Source organism: Coloeus monedula, assembly GCF_965178545.1.
Source record: "Coloeus monedula genome assembly, chromosome: 9".
Classification (NCBI taxonomy): domain Eukaryota; kingdom Metazoa; phylum Chordata; class Aves; order Passeriformes; family Corvidae; genus Coloeus; species Coloeus monedula.
The window spans coordinates 8,279,249-8,298,787 of record NC_138789.1 but is presented as its reverse complement, the minus strand read 5'-3'; the positions used below and the strand labels follow the sequence as shown (position 1 = coordinate 8,298,787).

Sequence of the window (19,539 nt, the reverse complement as noted above, 5' to 3'; positions counted from 1 at the left end):
TACAAAACCCTAGGGCCCAGGATTAAATTAGAGCAAATTGAAAATTGCAAACGAATTGCTACTGTGCAGTGAAAGGTTCATTTACGAGATGATGTGATCAGCTTTTAATATGCAGCATCATGAAGCTGCCATATTGACTCTGCTCCTGAATATGAACAAAAATTTAAGAAAAAATGAAGCACAGACTACTTTGGCACTTTTTCCTACAGCTACAGCTGCTGGTCGGAATACTTGAAATTTCTGACTGCTGTAAGAAGGACAGTAGTTACATATACTTTTATAGAGGAAAAAAAAAACCCAAACCACAATCATGATCATCAGATAGCTGGCCAGAAACTTAGTCCTGAGCAATTTTATTTCCAGGTATCATGATCACTACCCAAGATCTCTGCATACTAAAAATCAAGAGCTTAATTTTAATCCAGCTGCTTCTGAGCCTGGCACCACAGCCCAGTGTTCCACTCAATGTTTTCCTCCAATGCAGAGAACAAGGTGAAAGGTGCCTGAAAGGTGACTGGGAACGTTATCCTGCACTAGCATCTAAGGGCTGTGCAGTGAGCTTACTGGACCCTGAAAATTAATTTTGACAGGTGCATCTTCTCATTGACTTTCCCTGCACAGTGGGGGCCGGTGGAGACGCACCAGGCAGTGTCCTGTGACTAACACAGCTCTGCCATCACCAACCCTGTGCCGTCTGTCCCACCACCAGGCATGGCCATTTGCAAAAAGGGCTTTAAACTGTGAGCCATCCTAGCCTCTGCATGTCAAATCAATTTTAATTAATGCCAATAAACCTTCCATCTGCCAGCAAGGCTTTTTCATTCAGTCATTCTCAAACCCTCTACAAGGATTTCAGAGCCATGGATATGAAGCTATTTACGTCTGCTTCACACTTTTTCCTGCTGATCCATTTTTTTTTTCTCCTTTTTCTTTGGTACCCAGGATGTTTGCCAAAACTTTTACCATGAAGAAAAGCATTTTTAAAATCTAACAAATCAAGTTAAATCATAAAACAAGGTTGGCTTTTAGCATAAATCGAATCTTATTTCCATTGACATGGGCTGTTTTTTAAAAAAAGTAAATTTAACTGAATTTTATGTTTATATCTAGTTTCTATTTGTAACCTTTTATGTTATGAGTGTGTAAAATGAAAGATTTCTGATTTTTTTTTTACTCTTTGCAGAGTGAGCCATTTGCAGACAACTGCTCAACATGAACAAAGGAAAATGAATACCAAAGAATAGCAGTGGATTCTAAACCAATTGGAAAAGCCTTGTGCTTGAGCATTGTCTCATATCCCATCACTGGATCCTTACAAACATGCTTCAGTGGAGAAGACGACACTGCTGCTTGGCAAAGATGACCTGGAATACCAAAAGGTCTCTGTTTCGCACCCATCTCATTGGCCTGGTCTCTCTGGTGTTTCTTTTTGCCATGTTTCTGTTCTTTAACCATCACGACTGGCTGCCAGGCAAGGCTGGATTCAGAGAAAACCCCATGGCTTACACCATACGAGGATTTAGATCTACAAAAAGTGAGACCAACCACAGCTCTCTAAGGAACATGTGGAGAGATGCTGTGCCTCAGACACTCAGGCCTCAGACAGTCACCAACCCCAACAACACGGATCTGTCCCCACAGGGAGTAACCGGTTTGGAAAACACCCTCAGTGCCAATGGAAGTATTTACAACGAGAAAGGCACTGGGCATCCAACTTCCTATCATTTCAAATACATCATCAATGAACCTGACAAGTGCCAGGAGAAGACCCCTTTCCTAATACTGCTTATAGCTGCAGAGCCAGGCCAGGTGGAGGCCAGACAAGCAATCCGACAGACCTGGGGCAACGAGAGCATGACACCTGGCATCCAAATTGTGCGGATTTTTTTGTTGGGCTTAAGCACCAAGGTAAATGGACACCTCCAGCGAACCATCCTTGAGGAAAGCAGACAGTACCACGACATCATTCAACAAGAATACTTAGACACCTACTATAATTTAACTATTAAAACTCTGATGGGAATGAACTGGGTTGCAACCTACTGTCCACATGTTCCATATGTTATGAAAACTGATAGTGATATGTTTGTCAATACTGAATATTTAATACACAAGCTTCTGAAACCAGAACTTCCTCCGAGGCACAAGTATTTTACAGGTTATTTAATGAGAGGTTATGCACCTAACAGGAACAAGGATAGCAAGTGGTATATGCCACCTGATTTGTATCCAAGTGAACGTTATCCCGTATTCTGCTCTGGAACTGGTTATGTTTTTTCTGGAGACTTAGCAGAAAAAATCTTTAAGGTCTCTTTAAGCATCAGACGTTTACATTTAGAGGATGTGTACGTGGGGATCTGTCTCGCCAAGCTGCGGATTGACCCCATGCCCCCACCCAACGAGTTTGTCTTCAATCACTGGCGAGTTTCTTACTCCAGCTGTAAATACAGCCACCTAATTACCTCCCATCAGTTCCAACCTAGCGAACTGATCAAATACTGGAACCACTTGCAGCAGAACAAGCACAGCGCCTGCGCCAACGCGGCCAAGGACAAGGCTGGCAGGTACCGCCACCGCAGACTGCACTGAGGGCCGGCCCCGCCGCCCGGCCCTGCTGCCACCTGTAAATAACAGCGCTGAACGCATGGACAGCGACCGCGGAGCAGCCCCGGGCACAGCCCGCACACAGCCCAGCAGGCGGGAAATTATTTTTTTAAGTTGATTAAAAAGTATAGCTCTTGAATATTATGGAATTATAACCAAAAGGTTTTCCCAGCGAATTTGAGATTAAAAAAAAAAAAAAAAAAAAAAGATGGTATATAAGGATTTCTGTGTTAATGTGCAATAATAAGCATGCACACTTTGGTGGTACAATTGCTGATTTATGTGCCAATAAAATATAATTGAGCATATTTTCCACACTAAAATTTTATTTTAAGAAATGCATTCATAGCTCTAGTTCTCTTCCATGTAATGATTTCTTGTTATCTAGAAACGCTATAAAATGAAAAATTAAAAACTAAGGAAATGCACAAAGGGCAGATCAGTTTTACCTTCAATTGCCACATGACAATTATTATACACTTCTTTAATGTACAACACATTTAGCAATGTCACAATTTAGTAAGACACTACCAGTAAGTTCTAAAGTACTAAGAAAGTACTCCCTTGAAGTAGGTCCAGTTTTGGGAAGTTTGCTTATTTGGTTTGGAAGGAGAGATAAATGAAATCAAAGTTGCAAAGACTTGCTTTGTACATCACCTTCAGAAATGCAAGTGGTGTTCTGGATGCAAGTAGATGCCCACAAAGAGCTGACCGAAAGCTACTTCATTCTCTAGAAGTCCACAGGGCAAGCTCCTAAGATCTGGTGCCAAGTAACATTCATTCCCCTTGGCACCTTCATGCAAATTCATTGGATCTGCTGTTAATTTCCCTACATAACTTCAAGGTAACTCGAAGGCTGATGAGAAATGTAAAACCTAAGTTCCAGTCTTGCACCGTTCTTGACAAAGTTTCATTTTGTGCAAAGTGAGAGAAAACTATTCAAATGTGTTGATTTTGCTCTTTCCTGTATGACAAAACCAAGGATCAGTCAAGTGAAAACACATGCTGGAGAAAATGGAGCCCCACACCTGAGTTTATAGGTGGGGAAGACTAGGTCACAATAAGATTAAGAGTTCCGGCCAGCAATATGGGCAGGAACAAAATCTAAGCAATTTAAAGTCATAACACGTACCACTGAAAATAAATTGGAGAAGTGGGTTTAATCTATTTACAGATTTCCAGTTTTCTAACAAACAGAACTTTTAAAGCTTATTTTCCAGCTGTTACAGCAGAGTTGTATCAAATTCAGGTTTTACTGCTTGTCACAGTGCCAGGGTAAGCAATACCCAGCTCTGATTTAGCAGCAAATGATCGAACTACAATTAGTTTTCTGTTTGACTGGGACTTTTTAATTGGATAAAATACAAATCTTTGATGTACTTTTATTATTTAATAAAATTGATTATATTTATGGTCTTAAGATTTCACTTTTTCTGGGAAAGCTGCTCAGGAAGAAAGAAATTTCTAGCTTTAGCATTATTTGGTTTTTGTAGAGTTCCCTAGTCCTTAAAGCCTGGTTTTCATGCACAGTACAGAGATCACAGCAGGGTTTTCTCCTCTATAATAAGAAGACAAATCATATTACTGAGCACTCTCAGCAGCTCTCGGGCTGTCTATCTGCAGGAACTCTCACATGTGAACAGAGTGCAAGGCACTGGGTGCACCTCTGAAGCAATTCCAGCAGCTCTTATGGAAGGTGGGCATGGGAATTTGCTCAACACCGTTTTTTTGGTGATCCTCCACTATATTTTTTCCTCTGCTGTGTTTCAGGTGTGCTAATTGTACATTTCTACATTTCCAACACCCCTCAAATCATATAATGTCTGGATTTGGGGAAAGCAAATACCTGTAAAAGTAGTAACTCTTCTGCAGAGATTTCTCCAACTAAATTGCAAGTTCATACACTTGGTTTACGTGATGCCTGTTGGCATTCATGTGAGAGAGCTGCTCTGGACAGATGTTTGGGAGTGTGCTTTGAGCACCTGCTGCAGTTTCCCCACTCAATGTGCTGCTTGCTCCCAGCTGCTGCAGGCCACAGCTGACAGGCACCTGGCTGAAGGTCACTGCAGGCAGGCTCTCCACCACAGTGCCAGCTCTAGACCCCCAGAGCAAGTGTGGGAAGCCAGCTACTGCTGCAGGGGACTGAATTTTGGAAGATGTCCAATGCCATAAGTGGCCTCTCCCCAGGCAGTGCTGGCCAAGGACGCAGTCCAGCCTCCTGGAGAGGACTTCAGTGCTGGTCCTGGCCCTTGGCGCTTTCCAGCTCCACTGCGATGTACTCGATTTTACCAACTCTGGCTAGTCCTGAATGCTGTTCCTGGCTCCTGAGTGTAGTCCAAGAGGTTAATACTAAACCTTAAATAGTTTGGCACTGGAACCATCAAGTTTGGCAGCCAAACCACCTCTCGGGTGCTGGGCTTTGGAGCTCCTGCACGATGCCGATCTGCCTGAGCTTGGCAGAACCACGGCATGATGCCCACGAGTTCAGCATACCAAACCTCCTGCTACTTACAGGACTAGTGAGGAGCATCAGATGCTAAACAAAAAGCCATTCTGAATGCCCTTTGAAGGGCCCAACATGATTTTTAATTTGCATTAGTGTTTGGGTATAAGTTGAAACTACCCTATAAACATATTTGCATTCTTATCAAGATGGTCAAAGGCGACTAAAAACATTTGCATCCAAGTACTGTTTTCTTGCACAGTTTGTTGCAAAGCTTTCAGTAACAAAAGGGAATCATTTTGTGTGATGAAATATGCAATTATAGAATGAAAGCTCTACATTCCTTTCTCTCAATGTTTTACTGTTTTCTAGCTTGTGTTTAAGCTATTTGCTCACTCTACTAGAATATAAAAACAGTTCATGTTAACAATAGTGCAATAATTATTTATATCATTAAAAGCTTGGACAAGTTCTCCCACTTCCTTTCCCCCTACAGCAAGAAAAAAATGCATTTTTGATTAGCAATAAGATACAAACTTATAGCTAAAACTCTAACTTGTCTGCAATGCAGTAAAAAAAAGGGATAAAAGATATAACTATTCATTGAATATAGAACTACAAGAGTTTGTATAATATTTGCTTTAAATGTTTTTACTTCTCTGTATGTCTGCTTCAGGTTGAAAACAAATATAAAAAATCATAATGGCTCAAAGCTTATGATGGGAGAAAGAAATTGTGACATCATCAGTACCCTCATTATGGCAAAGAAAAATCTCAGAAAAGCTGGCCTGGTAACAAAAATCAGAAATTGGAATACCATCATTTCCCCGTATTTATTTAACTTTCAACTATTATAAAGATTTACATATTGATACTATAGGACCAAAATTAAGTCCCACCAAAAAAAAGTTGTTATTCAACAACAGAACTGCTCCTTTCATGTCTCCAGTTACATCAGTGGTATGAGTTATTTGCACATCCCACACCAATAGAATTAAGAATGGAAAATGCACGACTACAGCTTTTGCTGTAGTAGAACTGATCCCATCCCCTGTCACTGAGAGATCTTTCATGGGTAAAGTTCACAGTCTGTTCTAAATTTAAAAAATTACATGTCAAGGTACTTCCAAGCCTCAATGGCTTGTTCTGAGAGAAAATTCAGTGCCCACTAAGATCTTCACTTAAATTTATAAACTCAAATTATGGGATGGCAGTGATCTAGAAGAGATGAGACAGACTGCCTTTCAGGTTAACCTTACTAGAACAGCAATTTAGAATCTGCTTTTCTTTGCAGTGCAGTAATACAAAACGTGTCAGTCCTCATTTACAAAGTATTTTCAGAATATATCAACATGTTAAGACATGCATCAACTGTCTCCAAGCCCCGGCTGAATCAGGCACTGGAGGGGAGGGAAGCACCTAGAGGCCATTACTTTAGACTGCCTCCCCCTTCCCACTAATTTTCCTGATATGTTAACGCAGTCCCCAATCACACTTCAATCTAAAATACCTACATAATCCCAGAGGGCAAGAAAATCTTTTCTCTTGAATGAATGCTCATTGCAATGCATGGAAATGTCCTAGGAGGAGATGAAAGGGAGAGGGAAGATGCTAATATAGAAGCTACTACTTCTTCCATTTGTGCTTTTGGGAAGAACAGGCTTGTAACTGATTTGCAGAAACATCACTTGTTGCCATATTTTCCCAATTTTAAATGCCATTTCTCAATCCCTCTTATGCTGTCAAATAGCACAAATAAATAAATACTGGACAATCACTCAGTCACACTGTGAGAACTGCACGTCTCAATGAAGAGCAGTATTGTCCTTTCCATGTCAGATTGTCCTTCCAAAGCAGGATGTGATTCGGGGCACAGTCTCATCCCCCTTGCAGAACACACCACTGAACATGGCACTGGCTGTTATTCCCACAGATCCCATCTCCAGCACTGCTTCCCAAGCCCAGGCACTCCGTGGGCACCCAGGGGAAGGAGGGAGGCAGGGAAGCTGCATGGCCAGCTCTGAAATGCTGCACTGTGCAAATGTAGGTCAGCAAGGACAGAACGTGGGCTCTGCTTTGTACCAAGAGTGAATCAAAGGCTTTCCGGGGCAGGAGGCTGGGGGAGGCCTCTGGAAAACAACTTCTTTCAGCAAGTCAGTGAAAAAGGAGCTTGAATGTCAGAAAACAGAAGAGGGAAACTAAAAATGCAGCAGCTGATCAACACCACACAGGTTGGAAATACAGGGCAGGCTCAGTGGCAAGGAAAAACATTACAAAAGTGAGGCCAAATTAGAAAGCAGGATCTGGAATTCCAGTCATAAGTGTTTACACTTCTGCACTTGAAGAACATAGGAACCTATGAGGAAAATCCATTCTTCTAACAAAATTTTAGTGCATGTGTTTTATTAAGACCTGAACCAAATTCCAAGTCATGACACGATGGCATAAACAGCAGATCAGTAACTCCACAGAGAATACTTTACACATAGTACCCAGGCAAACCAAGAGCAAAGCAAATTAGATCACTTTTGCCTAGGATTTGTATTTAATCTTCACACAAAGAGTTAATTTCAGCCTTCATTTGTTCCAGGTTAGCTCAAAAGAAACAGAGCCTGGTACAATATGGTACCTTCCTTTCACAGCTGAAAGACTGCAAAGGAGTTTAGCTGAACATGGGATATGGATGAAAACTACCACATTGCTGTTCTGATATTGCCATGGTAACAGTTACAAGAGCTCTCTTAAGCATTTAAATCTGACAGCTTTCCTGATAACACTAACTGAATGATAGTAATGATGCATTTTGGTTCATGAGCTAACTGCTCTATAACCACAGGGTACGAACCGTTCCCTACACTTTTCTCAAGACTGCTTTTGGTCAACACATTCTGACCGAGACAGTAACCTTGAATTACCACTCAAAAAAGAAAAAAAAAAAAAGGGAAAAAAAAGAAGTCCCTTCAGCTCAGGGAGTACTCATGGCTTAAAGCTTTATGTACTCTCAAAGGTTTCCATTCGAATGCTGAAGTTGCTCACAGTCGGTGTGCAGAGTGGAGAAGTCAAGACTGCTGAAGTCTTTGATGGGATTTTTCTCAAAGGGTTTTCATTCGCCTGGGAAGGCTGGAGGAAAAAAACCCACCTTCTGAAGGGTGGATTGAATTGTGGCTGACCTTCAAGATGTCATTTGCTCAAGAAAAGACAATGAGGAAGAAACGGGCGTTTTTATACAATCGTTTTCAGTTTGTAACTAATATACACTTTTTTCAATTACAAAACACTGCAAGCTGCTCTACCTCAGTAGAGGCCAAAGTGCACTGAGGAATACACTGTGTGCTCTGAGAACAAGGGCATCACAGCAATGCCTCCACCTCCTATTAGCCCATTTAGCTTTAGCTAATATTAAGTGGCATTTTTCAACTGTTTAATATGAATATTCTGGGAACCACTCGCTCTGATCTCCCAGATGCTCAGTGTGGGCATAATGGAGAAGTCTCTTTTTCTTTACCTCATTAAAAAGTGAAGTGTGTGAAACACGTTTGTCATCTTAACATTTCAAGGATACCAGCTTTGATCATGTCTTGCAACATATTCAACTAAAAAAGATTAAGATACTGAAAACAGTGTGAAATCTTTAAAAATTTCCCAAGGTGACAAAAATTCAGATTTCAGAGGAAACAGTCATGCTTGCAAGGATCTAAGTGAGGAATCTTTTCAACACAAAAAAGTCTTCAGAAGGTAAAGTATTCCCAGTTCTTTTGCTGTTAACACTTTTTAAAGTTTTATATTAAATTAAAAATTAAAAACATCCATGCCATCCTAAAACCACCAAATCCCTCCACACTCTTGAAAAACCACAACCCCACCACATCTTTTCCTGTGGAAAGGCCAAGTGTTCCCACATCTCAGTAAAGCTCAAAGTTTAAATTGAGAAAAACCAACTGCCACAAGAAATCCTTTGTTAATAAAATACCAGACAAGACACCAAAGGAAACTAAAACCTTACTCACTGCCTTTCCTAAATATTTAACATACCCTGCATTTAAACAAGCTGAGGCCTAAGAACTATTTTGAGAATAAGAATAACCTACAATCTTGCAGGTTTCATTCAGGATTTGTGTGTCACTGTCATCACTGTCAAAAGAAGCATCAATTTACGTCACATTTTAAACCTGTTTTGCCCTAACATAGGTTTATACAAGATGATAAAACAAAAAATGAAACACTGGAAAGCACCATCTGTGACTCAGTCAAAAATTTAATGCTGCTACTTAATGCAAATGCCAGTCTTTTTATAGGCATTCTTCCAAAGTCCACCTAGACATCGATTTTTGCAGCCATAAAAATTCAGCTCAATTATCCAGCCTTCTGAATGAAGAGAACCAATTTCCCATTGTATCATCTTTAAATAATTTAAAATATTGTATTTTATTGACTGTTTTTTAGTGCAGAAAAGGGTAACAATTTTATGTCCCAAAAATGTAAAGAAATGACACAACAATTCAGACGTAGTCTTAAGGTTACTTGAGACTCTAAAATAAAAGTAAATATCTCATCTATACCTGAGGGAACAACTAGCACCTCTATTGCCCAAAAAGCAAATTACAAAGCTTATGCTGTACCCGTAGTGAGGCATACCAAAGGAAAAAAAAAAAAAACCAGCCAAAATGCAACAAACCCACAGAAATCACATTGTTCATATATAGATGTATCTTGAACAGAAAAGTATTTTCAGTAAGACCTCTATTTATGTCATGACAAAATTCTGTCTTCCAAATCTGAAATGATTTTTAAGACCTGATGCAGCAGTTTACATCTATTATTTGATCAAATTTGACACGGTTTAACAATTTTGGAAGTTATCCGCATTAATTAAACAACCTAATCTTTTCCCTGAATTCTCAAAATGGCAAAAAAAAATAATTAGGGCAACAATGATAGATAATCACAAGTCTTTTACTTACATAAATTGAAATTTATTCAGAGTTAAAAGCTGTAGTCACTACTTCCTACTATCCAGCTGTGAACTATCCCCTTCTTAAAAAGCAGGCAAATTTGTTTGCGACATCCATCAAAGGTATGATTTTCTTTCTAACCAAAATTCAGTTGAGAAATGGATGCTGCAAACAACTTCAGAGATCCAGCTTTCATTAATGTTAATAAAGGAATGACAGCCTTGTGACAACAATCTGGAGGCTCTAAGCCTGAATGAAATATAATGCTGTCCTAGTTATTAAGAAGTGCACTGCCTGGATCCCTCAACCATTTTCATTTTGTTTTCCCTTCCACCATTTCCATGTTTTCTGTTAGTAGAAGTTAAGCAGTTTGAATGATTTATCATCCAAATTTCATGCTAGCAGAGCAGAATGGAAAAGCTAGAATAAAGTACATTTATTCATTTATTACAATTTCTTCCCATTCATTATTATCCCATCCTCCTATTCATTAAAAAACTTTACACCCTTGAACACACTTTTAAGTAGAATCTTCTACACGTTCCATAAATTGAGAGTTTTAAGAAACACTACTTTGGTTTTGCCTGTAAGACTCCTTATGACCAGTCAAGTATTAATGTTTTACCTCTTCCAATTCTGTAAGAAAAAAACACCTATGAATCTTGTATTAATTTTTTTTCATTGTAAAATCTTTTACATGGAATAGTGTTCTTTTCCCCCATTTCTTATGACAATATTCTCTTGGACTTATGAGTATTAGCACCTGAAGCACGAACATAGTACTTGAATTCATCAGACCCTGATTTACTCATTGAACAGATAAATCCTAGGATGTTCCTGACAAAACGGATGAGTGTTAAGTGTTGCTTCTTTTTTCTCACAACAGTGGAATTGCAGCAAGCAGTCCATGCTGACATATTCTGGCTAGGACATAGCAAAGTTCTTCTGCACCAGTTCCAAGTGCAGCCATTTCAGCACATACAACTATGATCCAGTTTAAATTTAAGATAAATTGCAGTTGGACAATGCTCTCACACTGAAAGGATGGACACTTCTTCCACAGGTTCTCTGAGCAACCCGTTCCAGTGCCCCACCACCCTCGCAGGAAAGAATTTCTTCCTGACATTTAATTTCAATCTAAATCTCCCCTCTTAGTTTGATTTGTTCTCCCTTGTCCTATCACTATGTGTCCTTGTCCAAAGCCATTCTCCCTCTTTTCTATAGGCCCTCTTTGAGCACTGCAAGGCTGCAATGGGGTCTCCCCAGAACCCTCTCTTCTGCAGGATGAGCAGCCCCAGCTCTCTCAGCCTGTCCTTGGAGCAGAGGAGCTCCAGCGCTCCGAGCACCTTCGTGGCCCCCTCTGGACCTGCTCTAACAGGCGCAAGTCTGTCTTGTGCTGAGGATTCCACAGCTGGATGCAGCTCTGCAGCTGGGGTCTCACGAGGGAACAATCCCCTCCCTTGACCTCTGGCCACCCCCCTTTTGATGCAGCCCAGGATTCAGGTGGCCTTCTGGGCCGTGAGTGCACACTGAGGGCTCATGTTCTGCTTTTCATCCACCAGAACCCCCAAGTCCTTCCTTGCAGTCCTTCTCCTAGTCTGTGCTCATCCCAGTCTGGGATTGCCCCAACCCAAGTGCAGCACCTTTTGCACTGGCCTTGTTGAAGCTCATTAGGGCCTTCACACTCCTCATCATATTGTGTAACCCAAGGTGCTGGACAACTTCCATTTTTTTTGATGACACTTTAAGACTTGGGCAAAAATAGCTTTACATATTTGCTGAACATATTTCACACTGGCTTTGTCAGTTACTTGAAGTGAAAAATGATGACAATGAGATGTGTTGCCATAGAAAAAAAAAGGCTGCCTCCCACCACAGCCAACTAAAACATTTGGCATTTCATTTGTTTCAGTGGCCAAGACAGACAAGAATGTGTTTGTCCCTGGATTTTGGGAAGTAAAAAAAAAAAAGGAATTATTTTTCCAACTGTCAACAAAGCTTTCTTTTCCTGTTGTCCTACTTCCCTTTTACAACCACCTCTTCACAGCTAGAGGTTTTCTCAAGTTATCAGAGATATGCTGTAACCCCCTAAAAGTGAGTCTTTGCAAGATGCAATATGAAAAACTAAGCATTTCTCTAAACCCCATAACAATCTCCTTCCTCACCCAAACACCTCAAAAACACATTAAACATTCACTCTCAGAGAAATTTCTAACTAGTCCTTTTAAACAAGTGAACACTAACTCCCTAAAACCACTTTTTCTAAGACTTCCAGAGATGGCACAAACCTGTCTGCTTCTAATAAATACCAAACTACAGTTTCTGAATTTTCTATGCAACATTTTCAAAGCTTCCTAGCAAGTTTTAGTCCTTTAGAGAATTGGTCATATATTACAGACCAACTCTCTGCTTAACAGTGGCATCAGATGATATTAGACCAAATCAAAATTACTTGTTTCAAAAAAAACAGTAAGTACAGATAAATGTTGACCAGGACCTGTTATTACCCATACTCCCTCCCTAAACAGTTGATAGAATTTAGCCAACAAGTCACAGGCATATTACCCAAGTTTCCCTATTTAACTGAAAAATATAAGGGCAGAAGAGAGAAATTCACCTACACAGATTCAACTATATGGATGTTGTAATCTAGGACTCCACACATGCAGAATGGGAGCAGAAATTATCAGCACATTTACTCTGCTGCTGCTAACTGCATTAAATGAAAAATATTTTAAAAGCCCAGCAGAAATCCTTTAGAATAATGGACAGTAATTACAAAGTTTGTAAGCTGTGACACTTCAGTAAGAGTTACACAGTACATCTCTTTCTATTAAACAGGGAGATAAAAGATGCAAAACCCACAAAAATCATACTTCAGGGGAAATACACAGGCAGGACAAGTACTTAAAAGAGAAAATATTCTGCCCTAAGGAGCTTATATAAGTAAATAAGTGGGCAAATTTTAAGTGGTAGGCTTCAATTCATCAGTTTAAGTACTGGAAAAGAGTGTTTTTTCTTGTGTAATGACAATTGAAATAAAGTGTGAAAGCACTGACTATGCCCTAAAATAAACAGTCTATTAAACATCCACAGCAATTTAATTTCCTATTCCTTTCTCAACTTAAACACCCCAAACATAAAACTGAAAGCAAAACAAATTATCTTTGTGCTTGCCAACCAAAGTAAAACCAGAAGTTAAAAATACCTTCACCATTTTTTAACTTTTTTTTTTTTTCACTATATACACAGAACAAGTGCATTATGAAAAATTTTAAAGGAACTGAATTTACTGCTGGATGTCCATGAGATCCAGATGATCTGGAACTGGGCACTGTGGAAAACATGCAGGCTGTGCAGGTTGGTTAATAAATACTATCGTGGTTCTGTATAATCCAGCCATTACTGCCTGCAGTGAAGAGCAGTTGAATTTTATTTGTGGCTCTGGTGCAGACTAGATCTGCAATCCCATGGGAGCTCCACACAGCACTAAGAAATGGGACCTCAGAAACCAGAGGAGCAGGAATCACATGTGGCAGTCTGGGGAATCTGCTCCCAAACCCAACGGGCAAACAATGATCTGAAGGTTTATCAAGATTCAAGGAAAGGTGGGAAGTCAAAACACATTAATTTAAATGCACTGCATTCCCATGTGAGTTTTCCAATGCAGGAGTAAATTGGCCTTCACTCACTGTAAACCAAGGAAATTAAACTACATACAGCTCACTAAATTAATTTTATTCCTAAAGACATCACCAGCCAATGGCAATTTAATGTATTATAACTTATGAATGTTGATGTTGTACACTTTGGTAATTTGCATTAATTTGCTTGAGTGCCTTAATCTAGATATAGCCTTAAGGAATCTTGTATATTGCCATTTTAGATTGCATCACCCATTGTATTAAGGAGAAAAGGTTACTTGTGAATGGCAGAACTATGAAGCACTTGCTTTAACAGGAAAACACAGACAATTATTGAAGGCTCTTAACTTCCTAATGACTCCCAGCCATGCTCAGGTGGCAAGAGCTGCACCCTGGAAAGACCTGATGTGTTTAATTACAATTGAAATATAAATTAAGATTTTAACCCACTAAAACAAATCCTGGTTTGGGGAGCTCAGCAGCTGCAGGAGAAATCTGGGAGGAAGTTCCACAAGATCTTCAAGTCCCTGAAGGGCACTGACAGAGACACCAAGGCTACCAGGAAGAACCACGGTCATGTTTCACACACAGGGAGGGCATTTTTCATCCCAAAGCTTTACACAGCTATTGTTGTTTGATTGCTTTTCGTGTGAGCACAAAGGTACCTCCAGAAACCTATTTATTTGTCACAAAATCCCTTAACAAGCCTGGAACTGAGGAGGATCCAATGTTGAAAAAAGCAGGCAACTTGTAAATTTAAATTATTAAATAGCTCCCAGGTCAGCACCAGGCTGGAGGCTACCACAGAGAGATGAGGCTTCAGGGGTTAAGAATCAGTTCATTCCAGGAAGGGAATGCCTGTGAATTCTGCTAGAAAGCACACAGGATCCACCATGACTTTCTCCTACAGCAGCTGGGTCATAAGGATTAAGCCAGACTGCAGCCAGGGCTTTATCAACAGAAAAGAAAAATATTAGAATATTAAGCAAAAGAACTGAAAGCTAACTAAACTAAAATGATGTAAATAAAAAGATGTAAATAAAGTAGGAAAATCCTGAGTTTTAAACATTTTACAGTGAAAAACAAAGAAGTAAAATGCAAATAAAATTCACAGCAACGCCTAAATTTACCCTGAAGCATAACAGATTCACTACAAATCAGTGTTGGAGTAAATGAACTACTAATACATAAACCCAGAATACATCTTTATTTTTCCATCAAGATAATGTCAAAGAGTACATGACATGTATAATGGCAAGGTATAAATGCCTTTCTGCAATTTAACTAGAAGCAAAACATTCCCTCCCACCACCATTATCTTCAGACTTGCCAGAGAAGCTCATGCTACTTCCTTCATCCCTGAGAAAATAAAACATCTGCCCACCCCATCAGCTTTTAATCTTCTTATGGACAGAATCAATTTAGCTTCCTTCTGGGGAATGTGGTGGGAGAGGAAACTGGCCAAGCCTATTTGAGCCAAAGTCAGTCTTTTGTTTAAACGAGAAAAAGAGCAGGGAGGAGGAAGAAAAAACCATAAGTTTCTCTTTAGTTATGCCACATGTATGAAGTATCAATACATTTCTCTGCATTTTACCATAGTTTAAATATGACTTCACTAAAGAAACACCACTTTATTAAACATAAGGCAGAAACTCCCTGAAGCATGCCAAAGATTAAATGTCAGGTTTATCAATCACTTCCATTCCACTTAAGAGAGGCATCAGAAAAAGTTACATTATTTCCTTAAAGGTATGATTCTTATTCATAACTAAGAACTTTCACAAATATTAGTACACTAGTAACACTATCCTAGTGTTTAACTTTAATCCATTCTGGATCCTAACCTGGAGGATGTTGAGTACTTATTACCTTTTATATTCTATTCCTCTCAGCTCCATATAAAGGAGTAATAAAATAATAGTTGAAAATACCTTCTGTGTACTGCAAATTTCTGTCTATAAAATGTTCCCTGCATATGGATTACTGTTATGGTACTCATTCTTTAAAATTATCTAATACCCACATTCGTATTTGAAAGGATTACAATTCACAGAGTTTGGTATTACAAGCCAAGTGCAGGCAGCTTTCCAGAGAAGAAAATAAAAGGACATTAAGAGTCATGCTGAGCCCTGCCAGGGGAAGGAATATAAGAGGCATATTGAATCTGTGGTTTTGTTGTGCAGTGCAATAACACACATATGCAAGCTACCCTTATTAAATATTTAGCTCACCTTAGGTGAGCAAATTGCCTGATTAGGCACTTTCATTATTCTGAATGGGAACTGTAACAAACAAGTAAACACAGTTTTCGAAAGGTTTCAGCCATGAACAAGGAAGTTGATTTACTTATTAAAACTTCACCTTTGAAATCTGAGCCAGCTATAAACCTACCCTTTAAAATCAGATGTAACATTCAGGCAGTTGAGAGTCCCTTTAGATTTTAATTTCTAAGAGAGCATTATGATCCATTTAGGATTTTAATATGTATTTTACTACTTTAATCTGCATTTCACCTGCTGTTCATGTCCAGATATTTTTGGAAGCTTTTTCTTGACATTATTTTCCAGACATAATTATCCATGTGAAAGCTACAATAAAAATCATTGTTTGCTACAGGACACATCACCCTGAAACAGAATGGCTTTTATAGACCAATACGAGATAGCTGCATATGTTCTGTATATTATAATATATTCTGTGTATTATTAGCTACAAAATATTTGGCTTAAGGCTTTATAAAGCCCTCTCTATCCACAAGTCTTTTGTTTTAGTTAGCAATCATGATAAAACACAACTAATCGGGCAGGTTATTTGCTTTAATGATGACTGTATTCCATTTTTATTTCAGTTATATGTAAATCTGTTTGCCTGATTTACACCAACTGCTCCAAAGGTAACTGGGATTAGGGCTGATAGAGTGCTGCATAATGCACCCTCAAGTCTCCAACGCCAAAGCAAAAGGAGAGTTGGTTTTTCCCCACCTCAGTCTGCTTTAGTAACATTCCCTCCCTCCTCCCACAGTATGATTCGAAACTACTTCCCAATTTCAATAAAACCTGGAGGAAACTTATTGCCTTTGTCAACTTTTATGAAAATTGCTGGCCAGGGAAATTAAACCCTTGAATTACTGCTCCCAGGGAGGGAGAGGCAGGCAGGCTCTGTGTCTCCTCAAAATGGCAGCACCAAGCCACCCAAAGTCACACATCTGTAACTCAGCAGCTGCACTTTTCCCCAGGCCAAGGGAGGGCATGAGGAGACACCCACTTCACTTAGAGGAAGAGAGGCTCAGGCAGTCGTAGAGACAAAACCCATTATTTGCATGAAGAAACCTAGAATTTTTTTAACAATATTCCAAATGAAAAGTACTATGAATTTACAGCCACTAGACTGACAGTTAACCACAAGCAAACTTATCACATCATCACTTTGCTTAGTCACACCAAGTTTTCCTTTGCACTTGAACTGAATTTTAAAAGCCTATCTGTTGCTCATGCACAAAATCTACGCATAGATCTTTATGGTGAGCCAGAAAGGAAGAGATTTCAATTCCAAAAATACATCCTAAGTTTCTTAAAGCAGCAAACCAACTGAACAGTTGGACTTCCTAAACCTTAATGTGCCAAATACAATGGTAATCTAAGGTGAAATAAAAAGATGCTTTGTTAATATTCATGTTGTATAAAGTCTAACCAACAGTTTTATAGGCCAACTAATTAAATGATGTATTTGTAAAAACCACAGTTGTTCTCAAAGTTATTTATAAATTTCTTTCAACTTCCCAACTTCCTTAGATAAATTTGACATTTTAAGTACATTGGACAAACCTTCATTATTTAAAATAGTTAACTACTACAGATGCATAGATCCAAGATTAGCTTTTTACAATTTAAAAGAAAATCAAAATGTTTGTCTCTCAAAGAAATTTACATTTGGGCTACACATTTTTTGATTCTCAAAGGTAAGGAACCAGATTTATTTTACCAGGTCACCTTCTTCAGTGCTGAGTCTTGAGTCCCATATGCATGAGACCTGTGTTACCTAGAAAAACCCCAAACTAAAAATCTCCAGAAAATCCCATAAACCTTCTGGGAACAAAGAGGGGCAACAGAGAAAGTGGTGAATGAGATTTAAACCACCCAATGCATCACTCAGTGCCTGCCTGCATGCACTTGCATACACACACATCTCCCCTTAACTCCCTGAGCTCAGCTGAGTGAGTCTGAGATGAATCCAGAGTCACAACCCACCCTTGCAGCAGCAGTGATGCAAGTGTTGTCAGCAATAGCATATTGCTCAGTGCAAACACAAATGCAGCTCCAGATGGCAGCTCAGCAGCTCGCAGTCACAGGTATATTCCAGGAGGGATGAGCAGTACTGCCCAAATGCCAGGTGAGTGAGCCATAACTAATGCAGAGTTCATTATATGGCCTTTACAGTCATTTACCTAACAAGAAAGCCTGTGCTGAACAGACTGTTATCCAGAACCACCAGGAGCAAACCTGAGTAAATCAGGACTTTGCCTACAGACATCCTAAAAGTGAGGACACACTGACTGAACAGCAACAGTGTGGCTGCATAAGACACAGGCAGATTAACACCTGGATTTAGATGGAACGCTAAAATCTCACAAATTTCGAGACCTAAACATAGTCACTCTTAATCAATTACCTTCTTAAATGGTGCAAGAAGGAACTGCCAAAAGAGCTTAAAAATATGTCCTATCCTGCTATTCTAACTGGATCTTCTCATTAGTTATGTTGCAGTACCTGGAAATAGTGCCCAATGATATCACTTATAATCCATCCCCCAAAAGACTTAAGAACCAGAGCCAGCATTTCATCAACATTTGCCTCTAAAGCTCTCAGTTCTGAGCTCTGCAGGTTTAATGTGCTTTGAAAAGACTATCTTTGCCTTACATATTCTGATTGAAGAACTAAAGAATACCTGCCCATGCCACACTGCTGTAATAACTGTGTACCTGTGAACAAAATCTGTCACATTGAGATACCCTCTGCTATCACACACTCCCAGTCACATACTGAAAGAATTCAACAGAAGGGGAAAAAAAAACCAACTAAACAACAAAATAAACCCACAACTGCAAGAAAAAGGAAAGGAGGTGGACCTTTAACAGAATAACACCAGAACTAAGTCCCCAAATTGAAACAACAGTCCTTAGGTATGTTCAAAGAGGGCAACAGTAAGGACTAAGCACAGAACTTGCAAAAATAATTATAAACAAATCAAAAAGGAGAGTTAGCTCTGGCTTAACTAAGTAGTAGTAAACAGCATGAATGAGATGTACAAGAGCCTGGGCTCTGAGGCAGTTCCTATGGATATTGCTAGGGTAACAAGCTATCCTACTTCCCAAGCTCAGAAGAAGGAATGACTGTGATACTAAATTAGACATAAGCAAGTACTCCAAGCAGAAAACTTGTTTCCACAAATAATGAATTCTACCTTACTCTATGATGAGCAAACACCTAAGTAGTAAAGTGTCACAGGGCCTAATGACAATGGTATAATCTCAACATTTTTGACCAGAGAAGGAAATCTTTACTCAGTTCTCACATTAGTTACATTAATCACTCAGATGATTATTAAATACTTTAATTGTAATTTTGATTTAGTTACTCTATCATAAATTGCAAACTGTGCTAGAAACCTTCAGAAGTTTGTTAAAACTCTAATTGTCAAGAGAAGAGGATGGCTACCCATAACCTACAGGGAGAAGAAGGTATGTTAAAGTGAATTATTTTTTGATCCCTCATCTGGCCCATGCTCATTTCTACTGGGTCTGCAAGACCTTTACATCTCCTCCAATTTGTGAATAAATTACAACCTACATAACAGCAGAGTTGTTCTTTCCCCAGAACTGTCAGGTGAAGATGCAGCT

General features: G+C 39.3%; 2 protein-coding genes across 2 annotated transcripts in view; one reads left to right on the top strand and one right to left on the bottom strand.

Moving 5' to 3' along the window:
- The window catches only part of CDC73 (cell division cycle 73), a 101,719-nt gene that overhangs the window by 43,416 nt on the left and 38,764 nt on the right, over positions 1 to 19,539 (bottom strand). The window lies entirely within an intron of this gene.
- On the top strand, positions 1,321 to 2,589 carry B3GALT2 (beta-1,3-galactosyltransferase 2; the record flags this gene model as incomplete). Its single annotated transcript, XM_082286724.1, has 1 exon — positions 1,321 to 2,589. The coding sequence occupies one exon, from the start codon at positions 1,321 to 1,323 to the stop codon at positions 2,587 to 2,589; it is 1,269 nt and encodes a 422-aa protein (XP_082142850.1).